Here is a 17,861-nt window from a genome sequence, read left to right as displayed (position 1 = left end):
TTTCACTGTTAGGGACCCAGGTATCAAACTCAGGCTGTTAGAGTTGGTGACAAGTGCCTTTATTCACTGGGCCATCTTGAGTTCATTCCTGACGGCCTAGTTAGCTCCCTTCATTAATTGGTAGTCCTCACTGTGAAAGGTGACCAAGTCAATATCTTTTATTTTATTACAAGCCATGTAAAATGCCCCATTTTTTGTAAGTCCAATGAAACAAATACCTTTAAATTGGGCAATTTATATTTTCTCTTACTGCCAGTTTCAAAATGATTTTTTCTCCTACAAAGCTAGTACTCAGAAAATTCTATATGATAGAAAAATTCATTCTTGACTTCAACTAGTGATTTCTAATTCCATTCCTCTGAGGAAGGTTATATAAGGACTACATAGCAACAACATAGGAAGCTAGAGGTGAGTAATTGATGGTTTCTAATGTATCTCCTATTCATACAACTTGCTTTTCTAGACAAATTTCTATTGTCTCTGAGGTAGATGATACGCATGGACTGTAGATACGTAACACTGAAGTGACCATGTAATTGTGTATCTGTAAAGATAATGCCAGACACAACTCTCAGTGTGTCTGGTTCCCCTATGGAACTCTCCTTTGTCAAGAATTACTTAAAAAAATCAACATGCCATGACTTGATCTTTGGATGTTGTATCATATTTCAAGCCTTTTGATTTCGTACAAGACTGAAAACTCTGGAAAAGCATGTGGAAAGGAGTAAGACCTCCATGTTTTCATTAAACTGTTGACATAGAAAGTTGGCTATATTTTTATTAAAATATTCAATGGCAGTTCCATTAAAAGTGTGATTGGCAAGGTGCATTTGAAAGCACGGTTTAAGACAGAAACACAATAGACACCACAGCACTTGCATAAAGAGTTCTCAGTTTTGGATTATGTGATGATGTATACCCGTTGAAAAATATACGTAGAAAGAAGAAATAATTTTTGTACAACTATGACTCACGTGTAAGCTTTCATTTATCCTAATCCAGCCAGCCATGGTAAATGAGTTGGGCTTACTGGACACACTTATACATCATTTAAAAGGGAGCAGGGAAGTTCATTAAGAGAGAGCTCCTGGAATGGCGTTGTGACGTCAGGGATCTAGGTCCTTGGCGCACACTGTTGCTGTAAGCAGAGGCCCTCACACTGTCACACTGGTTATAAAATGTTATTTTGTGCTGCTGGCCTGGAATGAAAACGTCACACATCTGCAGGCAATTAGAAGGAGCTGGGCTGCATATTTGATTAGCTCAATAATAAACGGGCACAAGTGTGACTCGACTTATATTAGTCAGATCCCTAGACAGATTATTCTATTGTTATCATATGAAATAACCCTTTTTATCAACAATTAAGTAAATCCACATTTATTGGCACTTTGCAAAATTGGGAGGTGGGAAGAAATCCAGATTAAGCCTTAAGTCATTTAAAAACTTTTAACCCTGCTTTTCATAGTACAGACTCCCAAGTCCAAATTTTAGAAACTGCTGAATTATTTAGAACAGTTTAGATTAAATACTCTTGTGTGTATATAATAGATAGCTATGTATTTATGTTTTCTATGAGCAAAGTACTTAATAATTTTAATTTGTAATTAAAAAATCGCCAGAGAACTGAGAATTATGGTATTTTAATATGTGAAAAATAACTTTGTAAGGTAGTCTAAATATATCTTTGGTATTCTAATTAATTTAATAAACATAAGGTAAAATTTCATCTAGTAACCTGAAAAATAGTTAAAAGACTACTTAAAGATACAACTTTCCACCGGGCGGTGGTGGCGCACGCCTTTAATCCCAGCACTCAGGAGGCAGAGCCAGGTGGATCTCTGTGAGTTCGAGGCCAGCCTGGGCTACCAAGTGAGTCCCAGGAAAGGTGCAAAGCTACACAGAGAAACCCTGTCTCGAAAAACCAAAAAAAAAAAAAAAGATACAACTTTCCAGTTAGACAGAGCGCGTGTGACAGCTGTGGCAGTGCTGTGAAACTGCACCCTACTCACGTGGCTGCTGGCTTTGTAAAAAAAAAAGAGCTTTTCCTTTTTTATTAATTAAATATGTCTGTTCCTGTGGGTTTTAAAAAATGTTTTAAATTGAAATAGAATTATATCACTTCCCTCCTCTCTCTCCTCCCTGAGTCAGTTTTGTTGGTGGTGTGTATATGATTTGGGGGTTGCCCACTCTCAACTGGATAATGAATAAGGGGGCTCATCCCTTATAGCCAGGAAGTAGAAACAACCTAAATGTCCTTCACTAGATGAATAAATAACACAAATGTGGCACATGAACACATTGGAATACTATTCACCTGTAAAGAAAAATAAAATCATGAAGTTTTCAGGTAAGAGGCTAGGCCTGGAAAAGACTATAGTGAGTCAGATGACCGGACCCAGAAAGACACTGCGACATGTTCTCTCTTCTCTGCAGTTCCTAGCCCCAAATCCGCAGATGTGAGGATGTAACTTGGAGCTGCCACAGAGACCACAGGTGTGGAGTGTGGACTCGGGTTTGGAAAAGGGGCTGTGCTTGGAAGGGGATGGCAGGATACAGGTGATGTAAAATGGGAAAGGAAAAACAGGGAATGGGACTCCCAGTGGGGAGGAAGGAGGTCAGTACAGAAGGAGGAGGAATGAAGGACAAAGAACACCAAGGTTGCTTGATAAAGCCTCAATGAATCATTATTTTATATTTACATAAAATTATACAGAATGCATAGAAGAGTGTGTGTATCTGTGTGTTCTTGTGTGTATGTCTCTGTGTATGTGTGTGTTTCTCTCTGTGTGCATGTGCATATATGTCTGTGTGTGCATGCCTCTGTGTGTATGTCTGTGTGTGTGTGCATGTGTCTGTGTGTGCATGCCTCAGTGTGTATGTCTGTGTGTGTGTGCACATGTGTGTGCATATGTGTCTGTGTGTGCATGCCTCTGTGTGTATGTCTGTGTGTGTGTGTGTGCATGCCTCTGTGTGTATGTCTGTGTGTGTGTGTGTGTGTGTGTGTGTGTGTGTGTCTGTGTGTGTGTGTGTGTGTGTGTGTCTTAAAGGAAGTTAAACCACCTTGGTTGCAGTGTTCCCCACAAGAATCACAGGCTAACAAAAAACTTGGTAATGGGCACAAGAAATCTCCTTTTGAATGGTTGGTCAGGGTAGTCCAAGTGACTACGAAAAGATTTAGATTATTAATGTAGTCATTGGTTGCCTCTCAGGGGTTGAGGTTGGTCCCTATTGATGAAAACACCACACACTGAAGGCACATGACCCAGATGACTCAAGCTGGATCTGAGCTGAAAGCCTCTTTCCTGTGGTCTAGCCTCCATGGCTCCAGAAAATACTATGAAAGCTGCCAAGGGAGGGAAGAAATTAAAAAATTCTACCCAGATACAGCACCTATGAACCATGTCAATGATCAGAAGTATATCCATAAAGGTGCACTATGTGATGCTAACATGTTAGTGGTAACCAACAGCTCTTTAACTGGACTTCAGGTCCATTCAACAGGAGGAAAGTCATGCCAATACTATAAACATAGACAGCTTTCCAGGGCTAGTGAAATCCTGAGTATTAGAAAAGAATCAACTACCTACCATCACTTTATTAGACCAGCATGATTCCTTACTACATTCTAAATCTCCTTATAGCCACAGGTAAGTGTAGCTGCCACCCCTTATCAAAGAAGCCCCTCTTTACAGCAAATGGAGGCTATCAGAAAAAACCACAACTGGACACAATGCAGTGGTCAACAGACTGGGGTGAGCCCAGCCCCTACATCTACATCTACATCATAGTTCCTGTAGCTGTCGGGGGAGAGGCAGTTAAAAGATGGTTAAAGTCAGAATGCCAGGACGTCTGCTGTAAAACAGTCTTTCCTAAAAATGGCTGCACAAACAAGATCAGAACAATGGCAGTATCAATGGGCATGTTAATAAGGAAGGTGGAAAATTTCAAGGGGTCCCGCCCCTAGACATAGAACTACAGGTAACTAATCTAAATATTTTAAAGGAAAATTGCATAGGATTTCATTTTCACTATTCACAAGTGTGTTTCTACTATACCCAACATGTGTATTGGATTTATTTAATTCTAAAATTTCTTCATTCAGTTTTAGGCATTGTTCCTCAATTCACAAAAGTGTCAATGATGAGCCATGAACTGCTTTGATAAATAACCCTCGCTTTATCTGTTTTTCTTTCAAGTATCATCAAAATATACAATACCTAAAGGGCTAAAAATAACTCAGAATGTAAAAATCTAAACAACTTCATCAAAGATATTTTATTTCAGAAAAAAATACCATCAAAACTTTCAAGTTAATGTAATTAAGTAACTCAACTAAGAGATGGTATATCGAAATAAACCGAAGGTATTTTTCACCAGTGTTCATCAAAATACACATATTCTCATATAACCTCATCAGTTTATCTCATTGTATAATCCTAAATTAGATACCAGAATATCAAGCAAATGCTAAAGCATTCATCATCAATACTGGAATTCTGACTCATGACAATAATACAAAACAGATGCTCCTCTGAGATCCACTGAAAGGTGACACCATCACTGCATGAGTTTCCTGTTGATGTGGGGTGACTTAAAATTTGCCCACAAAATATCAAATAATAAAAACCAGAGCAGGGCGAATTCTTCACTTAACTTATAAGCCATTCAAAAGCTCCTGTCTCCATTTTGAAGACAGAACAAAGTACTAAAGAATAGAACATGTCCCACTAATGCTTGACGGCACTAACTCTTGAGGGATTCATGACTTCATTCATGACAAAGCAGAAGGGCAGAGCCCTTAGGCCCTGTCCCTTGCCCAGTGTGTATGGTGATGACAGGCTTGTGCATCCTATGGGGTTTGCCTACTCAGCCCCTAGCAGTGTGAAAGGAGTTTGGGATCTCCTATAACTCGTTCTCAATAAAAGAATCATCACACAAGCAGTTCTGAGAGAATTTGCCAAGAAGGAAAAGGCAAACAATCCCTTAGCACAGTCCAGTTAGTTAATATCTTACATATCTTCAAAGCCCAAGATTCTTATCACTCTGCTAGCATGCGTCTGCAGCTGTTTCTAGAATACACAGTGATGTGTACTCTGTGAAAATAAACAGAGAAACCCAGGCAGATGGTGCCATGGTGCAAGGGACAGAAGGAAAATGTGCTGAAATAAGACCTTTAAAAGAAACGGCCTTGTAAATGCAGAGCTGCCCTCCAAGGTGGAGAGAAGCAGACCCCCTTTCTTTCCTCTTGAGTGAGGAAAACAGGTTAGTGGCAACTCCAACAACAAAAAAAAGCTTAAGAGATGGAAGGGGAACATTTATTGAGTAGGTCAACAGCACAATTTCAAATTCCAAACAAATAACCGGATCCCTCTCCTGACAGCTATGACTCTGGCACCACCCTGCTTGGGCTTAAAAACCAGCTCTGTGCCTAACACCTGTGTGCCCTCCGATTCTCAAACTTGGCTGCATACTGCAACCACACTGGGAGCTTTAAAAAAATATTGATGCCTGGAATTCATCCTTAGGGAGTGCTACTAATTGTGCTAGGGTGTGGCTTGCCTCCGAGAAGTGTTAAAAGGCTCCTAAGTGACTATAAATAGAGCAGCTGAGGTTGGGAACCACTGGTGAATTTTCTAAGGCACAGCTTCCTCATCCGTAAAATAATAATGACATCGAGAGCAAGAACCTTTCAGGAGTATTGCAACATGACATATGCTACTGCAGACAAAACACTTAGCACCATGTCCTGTGTGGGAAGCCCTTGGTCAATGGGAGCTGTTACATCCTCACCAGGAGGTGCCCTTGGGCAAGAACTTTCTTGTCAGTATAAGTCATGCTCACCTTGGCACACATTTTGCTCACTCTGCTCGTAGCCTGCTGCACACTGGATCCGGTGGGAAGGGTTGGAAGAGATACGAGGGTCAGCTGGGTTCCTCCGGATGACAAAATTATTTCGGCCAGTCTGTACTTCAGGGCCAGCAACTGCAGTAGCACTGGCCATGACACCACCTCCAGGCACCACACCACTGGTTGCCATGCTACTGGCAGCCACGCTTCCAGCGGTGGCACCTGATGATGCTTCTGCAGCTGGTGTTTCTTGCTGAGGCTGTTCATTATTGACAATAATTTGGGCTGTTTTAGGAAGGCATAGATATCCTCCATAGTGGTTGACACATTTCATTCCACCTTTGCAGGCGTCTGGGACAATGTCACATTCATCGATATCTGTAGTCAGTAATACAATAAGTCAGCCATCTCCTCAGAGGCTGGAGTGTGGGTTAGCACACTTGGGACAGGAAGAGAGGCAAGCTTACCTTTGCACTGCTGTCTCACAGGGTCCCACTCATAGCCATCGGTGCATTGCTGTAAAGAAAACATCAAACATGGAGCCGGGAGACAACGAATGGCTTCCCTAAGAAGCTACTGTAAAAGGGTTATCTGATGCCTAGAATCCTAGGGAAATGAGATGGCAGTTAGTTCCACATTCTCCCCTCTAAGACAAGTATGGTTAATGGGCACCTTAGGGATCCCTTCTTTTTCTTCAGCTGGCCTGAGTCCCCAGTGTATTTGGGACAGTTGTCCATCACCATCTTCTTGAAATTCTCTTCTCTCTCATTTAAGACTGCTCACCCCAATATTTCTGACTGATCGTTTTTATCTCTCCCACTGTAAATTTTACAAAAAAAAACAAAGATTGAATAAAGATCAACTGGGTTTCCTGTTTTCTCCCATCTTGAGTTCTTGCATCTTTCTAAATCTTCCTGATGATCTGCTAGTAGATCCCGCGCACTGCTGCTCAGAGCCTGTCTGCCTGTAGCTGTTTCTCTCCCCATGCTCAGGCTAGAGGAGTTCAAGCTGTAAGTGTTCATAGGACCCACCCGATGCGGTTGCTATAAGTTAACTAAATGCTGGCCCCATCATCTAGGTCACACATTCTTTCCCTAAAACCCAATGCTCCTTCCTCTCCCACTGCCTGTGGGTGTCAGGGACAGCCTGACTGCAACTGTGTACTGTGAACTATTCATTAACTGCCTGTCCTGTCTCCTTCCCCTGAACCATATCTGAAGGGACCCCTCACTCTGCCACGTGGGCCTGAGCTCTCCTGAGAGCGGCTGTCTTGCTGTCAATGGCAGAGCGGTTTGGAATCTCAGGCCATGCCTTCTGTTTGTCTATTGATGTCTCTCCTACTAACTGTCTCAGCATCTCTCCTCAAACCCCAAATATTAGGACATTTGTAACAGTGCTGTGACTCCGAAGAGGGTACCGCTGAGGCAGATCGTCCTTTGGGGGCCCCTCTACCCTTGCCGTTTTTCTCCATCCCAACACCCTCCTCTCTTCTCCACTGGTGAGGTTTTGGGGTTCACCAGGAACTCTGGCTGTCTGCTGACTTTATTTTGGTTCTGGGTCAGATGTTTCTCTGAGCTTGGACTGGACTCCATCGCCCTAAACCAGCCGAGTCTTACCCTCTGTGATATCTGTCACACCCTCAGAAGGAAAATGGATGCTGGAAACCTCTTAATGGATTTTTTTTTGCATCAGAATTCTTCCAGACAGTACAGTGCCCTGCAAGTAGAGGGTCTGCTCCCAGAGCCCTTTTTGACCATAGGAACTGCTTTCCTCTCTGCCAATCATGCAACGCTTTCCCCATATTTCTACTAAAAACCCACTCCCAAAAGCCTCTTTCTCTGGCTCTGGCTGGAAATTGCAACTTTTCTCTGTGGGGGATAACAAATCTTCCTCTTTTCTAGCCAGGCACTCCACTCTGATCACATGAGAACAGTGCCTGCTTTTCCTAAATTCCTGTCTCCAGATTCTCTTTCTTTGGCCCCTGCTCCACTGATCTTCCAGGCAGCTCACTGCTGCCCCCTCCACCCCTGTGAGAGCATCTCTGTAAATTTTTCCCTTCTTTGCTTCCCACCCTTCGTGTCTGGCCTCCATATAAACATTTGCCTCATGGCCTTCCCTCTCCCTGTGGACTGCCCTCCAGGGTTTCCCTCCAGGGCTGCTCCAGAAATGGGCGGTATGAGGTGCCGCTGGTTCCCAGGCAACTTCCTTCTGTGGTCAATCAGCAGGCTCCTAAACTTTGTAGTCTCCAGGTTCTCTTCAGCCACACCTCCTTCCTTTCCCTTCTAATCCCAGGAACTACACACCTAAGACATGAAGGTCTATGTTCCTACCCATAACCCCTTTGGTCGGTCTCAGCTCTCAGCTACATGTGGCAAAACCTTTGGCTGGTTGAAACTGCTCAAACTGGCTCCAGGCCACAGGGGTCTTCTGCAGCACTGTCTGCTCAGACACAGAGCTTCACTCTATGCTCTGTCTCTCTCAGGGTTGAATGCAATCATGTCACTCCAGTGTGCTGTCATTGTTTATGTGCTGCAGATGTTTTTTGGCTTGTGCTCATAAGTCACATGTATATAAATTATCTTTAATTGCCGTTCTGTATTCCAAGAAAAAAACTAAATAGGACCTGTAGTTGCTATAACTGAGTGCTATATACCTGATTTTAAGACGTGGGTATGTGCACGAGTGGGTATGTATATATGTTTAAATACATTTTAAGATAGAGAGGTTTTTGTTCAAAGACATACAGGGACATTTACAAATGACCACCTGTGCTTGGTTACATCATAAATGTAACTTCTCTTTCACAATGACCGTAGGTGATCTCCATGCTGTTTATACTTATGCCTGTTAGATATTCGGGTACATTATGCATGTTTTCTGTGTTTCAAATATGATTCGCTAAGATTTCATTTAAAAGATAATTGTTTTCAAGATTTTTTTTAAAATTAGGCATAAAAGGCTATCAAATTAAAAAAGAGATATAAAACATATATATAAAAGGTATAGTTGGTAACAAAGATTAAAAATGGTTATTGTCTTTAGACAAAAGAGATTTTTATATGGGAAATTTATGAAAGATGGTTATAATGTAGTTGATTCAAACTTATTTAATTATAAGTACTATGGCCAAAATTCTAAGTATGGAGATAAAATTAATGTTCTAGTTCTCTCTCTTATTACAATACGTTTTCCTTAAGCATATGCTTTTTTCCTTCTATTTTCATGTGTGTGTGGCATGCATTTCTGTGAGTAAGTTTGCACATGTGTAGGTGTGTGTGTGTGTGCATACATGCATGTGGGGGCCTGAGGTTGATGCCAGGAATGATCTCCTAATGAGGCAGAGTCTCTTGGTCAAAACCAGAGCTCTTGGCTATGGGTAGTCTCACTAGCTGGCTCTCTCTGGCGAATGAATCCTTGGGCAATTCCTTCCAAGGCTGGAATTACAGACAGGTGCCGTGTGCCCATCACATCTGTGATGAGGACCCAGATGCTTGTCTTCGTACTTGCATGGCAAATGACTGAGCCATCGCCGGGCCTCTAGCTTCCTTAAGTGCTGATTTTCTCTTAAGAATATTTATAAAAGCTAGATTAGGGACTTATTTATTTGTATGTGTGTAGGCTTATGTGTGCCATGGCTCAGGTGTGGAAGTCAGAGGACAATTTTGGGCGTTCAGTTCTCCCTTTCTACTCTGTGGGGCCTGGGATGAACGCAGGTTGTCAGGCATGGCAGCCAGCACCTTTAGCAATTGGTAATCTCACTGCTCAAGGATTTTATTTTATTATTATAGTAAATGACATATTTGAAACCTGTGATTTGATTTCTCCAAATGCTAAACTTATTTTCCTATTGAGCGAAGCCTTCACTGGCTGGGTACTCGCCATCTTAACATCAGGAAAAAGTTTGTTGCAAAAGATTACTGCTCTTGAGATATTCCTGCTAACTCACATACTTAGTATAAAACTTATTCTGGTAGGCAGATAATTAAATCTATTTATAAATTGGGCCCCTTATACAAATTTCACTGTAACTATGATCCTCAGTTCTCTAGATAGACAATTAAATAAACAACTACCACCAGTAAATTGTGAGTTTTCCCAGTAAGCCTGTGGGAAGTGAGGACAGTGATGTGGTTCATTAATCAAAAGAAGCCCCTCCAGTCTAGAGGGGAGCACTGTGCTTTCATATTTCCTAAATTCTACTAGGTGCAAAAGATACTTGAAATGTAGCTTGGTATATTTGTAATGCTAAGGTAAAGGCTATTTCATATCCTGAATTAAACCACGTTCTTGATGTAGCTGTTTACTGACTCAGACCACTTACTCTACTTGGAATAACTTCGCATCTTTAAAAAATCTCAAATGTTTCACAGTTTTTGAAAAGGATAAAAGAAACATAATTTGAAATTGACCAAAAATTTATTTTAAATTTTCCAAAAGGAACTCTATTTGTGGTGTGTCTATAGTTTAATCCAAACCCTAACTTTTTCTAATTTAAAGAACATTGAACTGAGTCCATGCACTTAGAATACTCTCTTCTGCTTTGATTTAATTGCTACAGCTGGGAGTAACTGAAGATTTAAAACGGCGTTTTCCAAACTGCGCTGGAGCAAGCGTTTCCTTCACTTACTGTGTCTTTTCTTCAAGATGTTCTATGCTTTTGAATATTCTACTATGAGACGTACTTCTGTTACATCAGACATAGAGGACAGGACAAAGATCAGACCAGCTCAGGCTGGCTAACTGATTCATATGACCCAGGAATTTCTTTTTCACAGCTTCGGTAACCACTCCTGTCTTCTAAGAGCCACCATCCTGACTGTTCCAAGAGTGAGTTTCCTGGCAGTGTGATGCATGGAACAATGCTTTTCATGTTCCTTTGAAAGCTGTACTTGTGTCGCTGTGCTTTTAACAAACGACAGCTGTGTTGTCCGCACTTCGACAGGGGCTACTGTGCCTCTCCAACTCCACGACCGCCCTCCCCAGTCAGCAGGAGACAACCAGACTGAATATAGTGCCCAGTATTTTAACCCCCTATATAAAGTTATTCCTCCATTTATTTTTATATAAATAAATGGGGATATTAGAACCCAGACCAACTGTTGCTTCTGTAATTATGTTTCCTTTTACCCTCACAGTTCATTCTGTGTACATTCCCCTAGGCTAACAGACTAAGCAATCAGGGGTTACTAGGGACACACCCTTTATGATGGATGCACATTCGCTAAATGCCAACCCCCCATCATCAAGAGTCTACTCTCAATATCACATTCCTTCAGCAAAATGCAAGGCTTTCCCCCACTCCCCTGTTGCCCATGAATCAGAGCCAGCCTGGATACAGGTGTGTACTATGGAGTACTCATCAACCACATGCATGGCAGCCTCTCCCTGATGAAACCTGTATGTGTATAAGGGACTTGCCCACTCTGCCATATGATCTTGAGTACTTCTCAGAGCCTCCACCTGCTGTTTGTCTGTCTATAGCGTTAGGGTCTGAAATCTCCTCAGAGCCTCTGCCATGCTGCCATCCTTCTATCTGTCTACGGCATTACTAACTCTTCTAGTACATTTCTTACACCAAAAAAAAAAAAAAAAAAAAAAAAGGCAATCTGCCTCAGTGTCTCCCTCACACTCTGAACTCCAAACCTATCATTGAGTATGTAGCTTCCCTGATATTCTGACTTTGAGTTCACTCCTGGTTCTGTCCCTAGCTCCCATTCTTCACTGAACAACCACCAAGCAGCTATTCATGCCAGGCATTGTCCCAGGTCTGGAATTCAAGGTGACCTTGTCATTTTCCTCTGGCAGTTCATGGGCCAGAGGAGCAGGTGGGTAGGGAATGATGTCAGGGGTGCTTTTGTGTGGAAGGGGACAGGGGGAAAGTCCTTGCAGAGAAGGTAAGAATGAACTAGGTCTTACTGAATGACAAGTTTTCTCCCAGGGAACTGTGGAAATTCTAGAAATAGGGATCATTATGAACAGAGTCATAAAATTATTGAAGAGGGAAGAGTTGCATATAGTTCTGGTTGGAGTTGAGGTCGGCAAGGCAGGCAGGGCTGAATCCAGGAAACCTTCTTCTTGAGAGGGAGGAACTAGATTTTACCGTGAAGGTCAGGATTCCCAGGTTTTACTAAACCCCTGAATCATTTGGGGTGCTGGTTGAAGGAGACTCTTCAGCTCTCAAGGATCTGACTCTGTCGGTCTAAATAGGATGCCTGGAATCTTGACAAGCACTTCAGACAATTGCCATGCAGATTGTCTGTAGATTACACTCTGAGAAACACTACTAGAGAAGATAAGAAGCCTCTGCAGATTTTTTTAAACTCAGGAAGTAGTTTGATCAGATGGTAACTGAAAAAGTCAAAGTGAAGAAGATGCTCCAAGGCAGACTCCAAAAGTGAAGTAGACAAATTCATTAACTAGAAGTGAGAATTGACTGTGAAAATAAATGCTTAGGAAGTACCTGGCTGGTGGAGGCACTGAGCTCAAGGTAGCTGTTTTAGTGATACCTAAAATCTACTAGGGTGAAAACTCAACTCACATTATCCCTTACACTAATTTGTCTTAGTTTTTCCAACACTGTTTAAGGGGCAACCATCACATTATGCAAGACCCAGGGGAATCAGCTCTGATGTCTCCACTTGTTTTCTTTCAAGCTCTGCCCACTCTTTCATTTCTATTATTACCACATTGACACAAGCCTTCCTGGCCTCACAACGAGGCAAGCCTCCCTATGCTTACATTCTGTGCACAGTAGCCATGACAGTCAGGTTTTGCACCCCTACCTACGAACTCAAAGTGACCTCAGATATGCACAGGTCCTCTTCCCCATCCACTCTACTTGTATCACCTGATCACCCCCAGATGTTTGGTGGCTATGCCAGGCCTTCCTAGAACAATCTGAGCTCAGAACCTCCATCAAGGGGCTATGACAGGCCTTCCTAGAACAATCTGAGTAGAACAATCTGAGCTCAGAACCTCCATCAAGGGGCTATGCCAGGCCTTCCTAGAACAATCTGAGCTCAGAACCTCCATCAAGGGGCTATGACAGGCTTTCCTAGAACAATTTGGGCTCAGAACCTCCTTCAAGGAGCTAAGAGAGGCTTTTCTAGAATGATCTGAGCTCAGAACCTCCATCAAGAGCCAGTATTAAGCTATTCTCTTTTATACTAGCACTGACATTAACCACTTTTGCTCTATTTCTTTGGTGATTTGTAAAATCCATGACAATATTATTTAGAAGTTTTGTAGTTTTCAACAGTATCTTCCCTGATATAGAAGGCTGAATTCTCTCAGTAAACAAATAGCCTTAATTTCTTTTGATAGCGAGAGAGTTGTTTATGAAGATATTTGTCCAATAATAGGTTAGTGAACTCTATCTCTAATATGAAAGGGAAATATAAGATTGCATGTTTTATAGACACCAATCTTTCAAAGCATGCCAAGATGGCAGCTCATTTTAATAATTGTGTGATGAATAAGGAAGATTTGCAGTTTATTTTAGGTATTTAGCATGTTACATTAGCACATTTAATGTGGCTCTACTATTAAACCAGCCTAGATTGAAGTTAGTTCCCCTACTTGCTGGCTGTTTAGCCTTAAATCAAGTGGATAACCTTACTGTTCTTCAATTTCACTATCAGTAGGATAGCATCACAAACCTCACATTTGGCTGCTAGGATGCAAAAAAATATGTTCACACTGAGGTGGTTAAACATGGTTAGTCACTTCTGGTCTTTTAACCATCAGTTATTAGTCATTTACACATCTTACAAAAGAATAGACTTAATTTATTATATCTCAGCACAAAAAGGGCATCATATCTGGAAGACCTTCATAATAACAATCCTAAGACTGTAGGGCTTAATCCACAATAGACGCTTTCTGCTAAAATCAAATAAGATTTAGGCGATTTGAAAAAGAGGAGTATGAGATAAGCAATCCTAAAAGCAGTACTATCTGCCCAGGAGCCTGAGATGGAAACATTATGTATTTAAGTCCAGACCAGGCTAAACAGTGATTTCTAGGACAGAGTCTCAGAAAAAAAGGAACAAACTCTTTTATTAGGTGAACAATAGCTCACTGAGAAGGTAGTAAGTTTAGCTTTAGTAACAAAACATTTTCATTTGAAGATAAACAGCACATGCTCTCATTTTTCTTTATTCTAATGTTAAATTAACACAGTATTTTCACTAACCAATTTTATTTACAGTTGACCTGAACAGCAGAAGGGAACATCTGCTGAATGGGTGACAATACTCTAGAGATAACATAATGCAAAAGAGAGATAATGTTTATTATTAGTAATTGATATTAGCTCACTTCTGAGTTTTATTCTAAAAACATTTGCATTCTTTTTAGTAGGATTACTTAATTTTAAAAATTGGAAAGAAGTAGAAAAATGTGTTTTTCATATACTCACTCAGGACACATGTCATTCATCTCACAACACTAAGTTAGAAACCACAAAACAGGACACAGCACCTCATCACATTGAGGTGAGCACTGGCCTGTTCTTTCCTCACACACTGGGCATGGGAGGGGTCAGATGGTATTTTAATATGTTACTGAACATTGGTTATTCTGATGCAACTAATTAATTGACCAAATTTGACTCAGAAATGCCAGAAATGCCAATAGAAGTTGCAAGACCAGGACAGTGTATTTTAAATCCACTTTAGCAAGTGCTGTATCCTACTGACTGATAAACTATCTCCAGAGTTTTTACATGAGTAGAGAGCCTCCATGGATTCAGCAAAGATCGCTTCATGAGAACAGAGGCCACAGGCACAGATGAGACAGTGTCCTTACATGATACATTCTTATTTGACTTGAGTGTTACTCTGAATGCATTGATTTTATCTGCATGTACCCAGGCTTCCAGGTTCCTCAAACCCATCAGTTCATTGAGTGTCACAGAAACATGTAGCTTTTACAGAACTGAATATTAAAGTGCTCATTTTGGGTCTAATTTCACAACTCATTCTAGTTTGATCCCCATTTCATCTTGTGATCTGAATGCACCTTTGAAAGGACTCAGGGCAGTTTATCAGGAATCCTAAATCTGAGTCATATTAAAGTGTTGTTTAAGTTACTTTGCTTCACAGAGCACAGCCTGCTTACCCTGGCAGAGGCAGGTAAAGTCTGTGTCATAGACAACCACTCAGTACACTCATCTCAAATTCCATCACCCCTCACCGTATATGTGATGGTTTCCTCGGTGTCCTGTGACTTGACCAGCACCAGAGTCAGCATAGTCAGGAAAAGTGTTTGCAACATCGTGACTTTCTAGGGGAAACACAAAGATATGTTTAGTGTCTGCCACCTGGAAAATCAAAACTTTAGCAGTGAAGAAACAAGCAGGAAAGGGAGGGTGGAGAGCCCAAGATACCCAACTTCCAATCTGCTTTCTCACTCCCGCCCCCAGCTACCGAGAGGAGAAACCGCTGCAGAACCTCATTTTATTCATTTCATTCATCCCATACCAAGGGCGTTCAGGGTGTACTTATGCCGCGCCTACACATCAGGCTCCGAGAAAGGGGAGTCAAAAGGGACTATAGAATATGAACAATTCCAAAAACCACTATGCGACCCCCGGCCCTCCGCGGAGGTGGAAATCAGGAGCATCTGTCTGTTCTCTGGAACCTTAGAGTACCCACATGGCTCACCTCTAGCTGATGAAGTTCGTCCCCCCTCAGCAAAAATACCTGCAAACCAATATGAATCACGTGGCCTCAGACTTTCTTTCCCTCAAAAACAAAGTTCAAAATACCCAAACAAAACTAGAAGAGCAAACTCCAAGTTTCTGGTAGAATATCTCTCACCGCAGAGCGACTTCTCCAGTACTCTTCCCTTAAACCTCCATTTCCACCCGCGCTCTAGGAGCACAACTTTGTTTCCAAACGCAGGGTATCGGAGATCAGCAGCTCAAAGTCACTGATCCCTTGTTCCTTCGTTCCCTGGTCTCAAAATGTGCTATGCACAGGGTCTAGGCTGCCTAGGGTCGGACATCAGACTGCACCGCAGCACTGGGTACCAGTTTTGGGGTGCTGGCTTGGTGCCCGAAGGGAATTGAGCTCCGTTTTCTTAGGTGTAAGCTACTGTTCTCCTGTCAGCTGGAGTCGCTGAGCGCTTTAGCTTCCAACCAGCCGCTGCGCAATCCAGGTGCCTCTCAAATCTCGCACATCAGTCACTGAACCTAAAGACCACGGTCACCAGCCAAGTTCTCGGGGTTGGTAGTCAGCGCTCACACTCTGCCCATCCTAACAGATGTCACCCAAGTAGTGGCATAGGCTGACAGATTTCATTCCCAGACCCTCACCTCCACCGCTCTCCTCCACCGGTTTGCACAGACTCAGACAGTTCTTGGGTCACCCCACCACACTCCGCGGGTGCAGCGCGCACCCTGCGACTTGGGCTTGGGGCTCCTACCTGCGGGTGGCCACGCTGCTCTCCTGCCCTGGCAGCGAAGGAGTGCGCAGGGGAGGGCAGCCCGGTGGGTCTGAAATGGCGAGGTCTGGCAGCAGCAGCAGCCACAGGAGGAGGAGAAAGGGAGGAGAAGTAGGGCGAAGGAGGGCGGAGGAGAGAGAGGGAGGCGCAAGCGCCCAGCCCAGGCTGTGAGCCCGCGGGAAAGCGCGCCTCTAGGCGTTGGGGTCTGGGGGTGCCCAGCTGTCCTCTGCGGTAGGCCCCTCAGTCCCCTGATTCACAAGAATTTGAGATGTGATGCCCAAATATCACTCCCATAGAGCTTTTTAGGTTCTACAGAAATGGCTTTAAAAAAAAAATCTCAACAAGTGATTCCTGAGAAAGTAAATTAAGGTTATTCACAGAGCTGGTCCTTTGCTTTTCATTTCAGATTTTTATTTTTTTAAATTTTTTTTTTTTTTTTGGCGGGGGGAGGAGTCGGCTTCCTCAAATGGTGAATGGTGAGAATGAATGTGTTCATTTCCCGGCCTATTAGGTGCTCCGTGTTGGGAGTGGGCCCTCATGCAAACTAAATGTGTGCCTGCCTGAATGCATGCCTGTCCCCTGCCCTCACCTTGTCGTGTGTGTGTGTGTGTGTGTGTGTGTGTGTGTGTGTGTGTGTGTGTGTGTGTGTGTGTGTGTTGTTGCTGGTCTATCAACTCCCCTCCTTTCTAATGTAAAGTTTCTCATTTCTCCCCAATACTGCTCATCCAAAGTTAAGTTAAGCAAAGGGCATTTTGCTTCCATCTCTCATAATAGTGGAATTTCAGGAATCTGAAGAGAGATTTTTTTAAACCTACTTTATCAAGTCATACCACACAGATCTATGATAGCTTCTCTAGCCCTAGAGTTGGTAGTTCCCTTTTGGGTGTGCCTTTTAAGAACCAAGTTACCAAATGAATTTCAGAAGTAATAAGACCTGATGACTTGGAGGGGCTCCCCACACGCTTGTCCAGAAGTAGACTGCAGAAACTGAGGAAGCAGGGGGTTAGCAGAGACCACCGGAGAGCCCTGCCGGGGGGTTGCCACTCTTCTGTCTCTGGGGTAGGATTACCCAGACAACGATGTCTAGGTAGCAGTGTGATGATGAGCCACCCAGCACTGGACAGGACCAGAGGAGTTTGAGATGGTCCTCAGAACACATTGAGTGTGCAAGACTTTGATGATTGTAGCAAAGACTTTTGCTGTAAGTTTCTAGTAAGTTCTCCTGACCCCACTTGTCATCAGTGAATCCAAACTGAGTTTTTTTTTTATTTTATTTTAAAAAGTAGATTCTTCTTTTCTGTAAAATAAAAACAGCTCTCTTGTTTAAACTCTCCCCAGCCTTTTCTTTGGAACAACAAGGTAGAAGGCTCCCAATTGTTTGTCTCTAGTACAGCGATCTTCTTGCACACCCAGCTGCTGCTTTGCCACCTTTATTTAGACATCTGATGGGCATTTCAGACTGAACACATTGTGGCCTCATCCACTCCTGCAGCCTGCTCCACCCACCAGCTTCCCCATTTCAATCCGGAGGAATTCCCTCCCTCCTTGTGCTCACATCTGTCTGT

General features: G+C 42.6%; 1 protein-coding gene across 2 annotated transcripts in view; it reads right to left on the bottom strand.

Moving 5' to 3' along the window:
• The window catches only part of Efemp1 (EGF containing fibulin extracellular matrix protein 1), a 64,144-nt gene extending 47,449 nt beyond the window's left edge, over positions 1 to 16,695 (bottom strand). The window contains exons 1-4 of one of the 2 annotated variants that reach the window (XM_006995127.4): positions 16,279 to 16,695; positions 15,046 to 15,135; positions 6,318 to 6,366; positions 5,845 to 6,228 (exon numbers count right to left, since the gene is read on the bottom strand). In XM_006995127.4, the coding sequence (XP_006995189.1) occupies positions 5,845 to 6,228; positions 6,318 to 6,366; positions 15,046 to 15,126 (514 nt within the window). In that variant the 5' untranslated portion in view covers positions 15,127 to 15,135; positions 16,279 to 16,695. Of the gene's footprint in view, positions 1 to 5,844; positions 6,229 to 6,317; positions 6,367 to 15,045; positions 15,136 to 16,168 lie in introns of both variants that reach the window. The other variant, XM_015988660.3, reaches the window with a different exon arrangement.
• Between the last annotated feature and the right edge of the window lie 1,166 nt (positions 16,696 to 17,861).

The sequence above is a fragment of the Peromyscus maniculatus genome, chromosome 10 (genome assembly GCF_049852395.1).
Source record: "Peromyscus maniculatus bairdii isolate BWxNUB_F1_BW_parent chromosome 10, HU_Pman_BW_mat_3.1, whole genome shotgun sequence".
Classification (NCBI taxonomy): Eukaryota; Metazoa; Chordata; class Mammalia; order Rodentia; family Cricetidae; genus Peromyscus; species Peromyscus maniculatus.
Note: the sequence above shows the minus strand (reverse complement) of the source record. Positions and strands in the feature narration are given on the sequence as shown.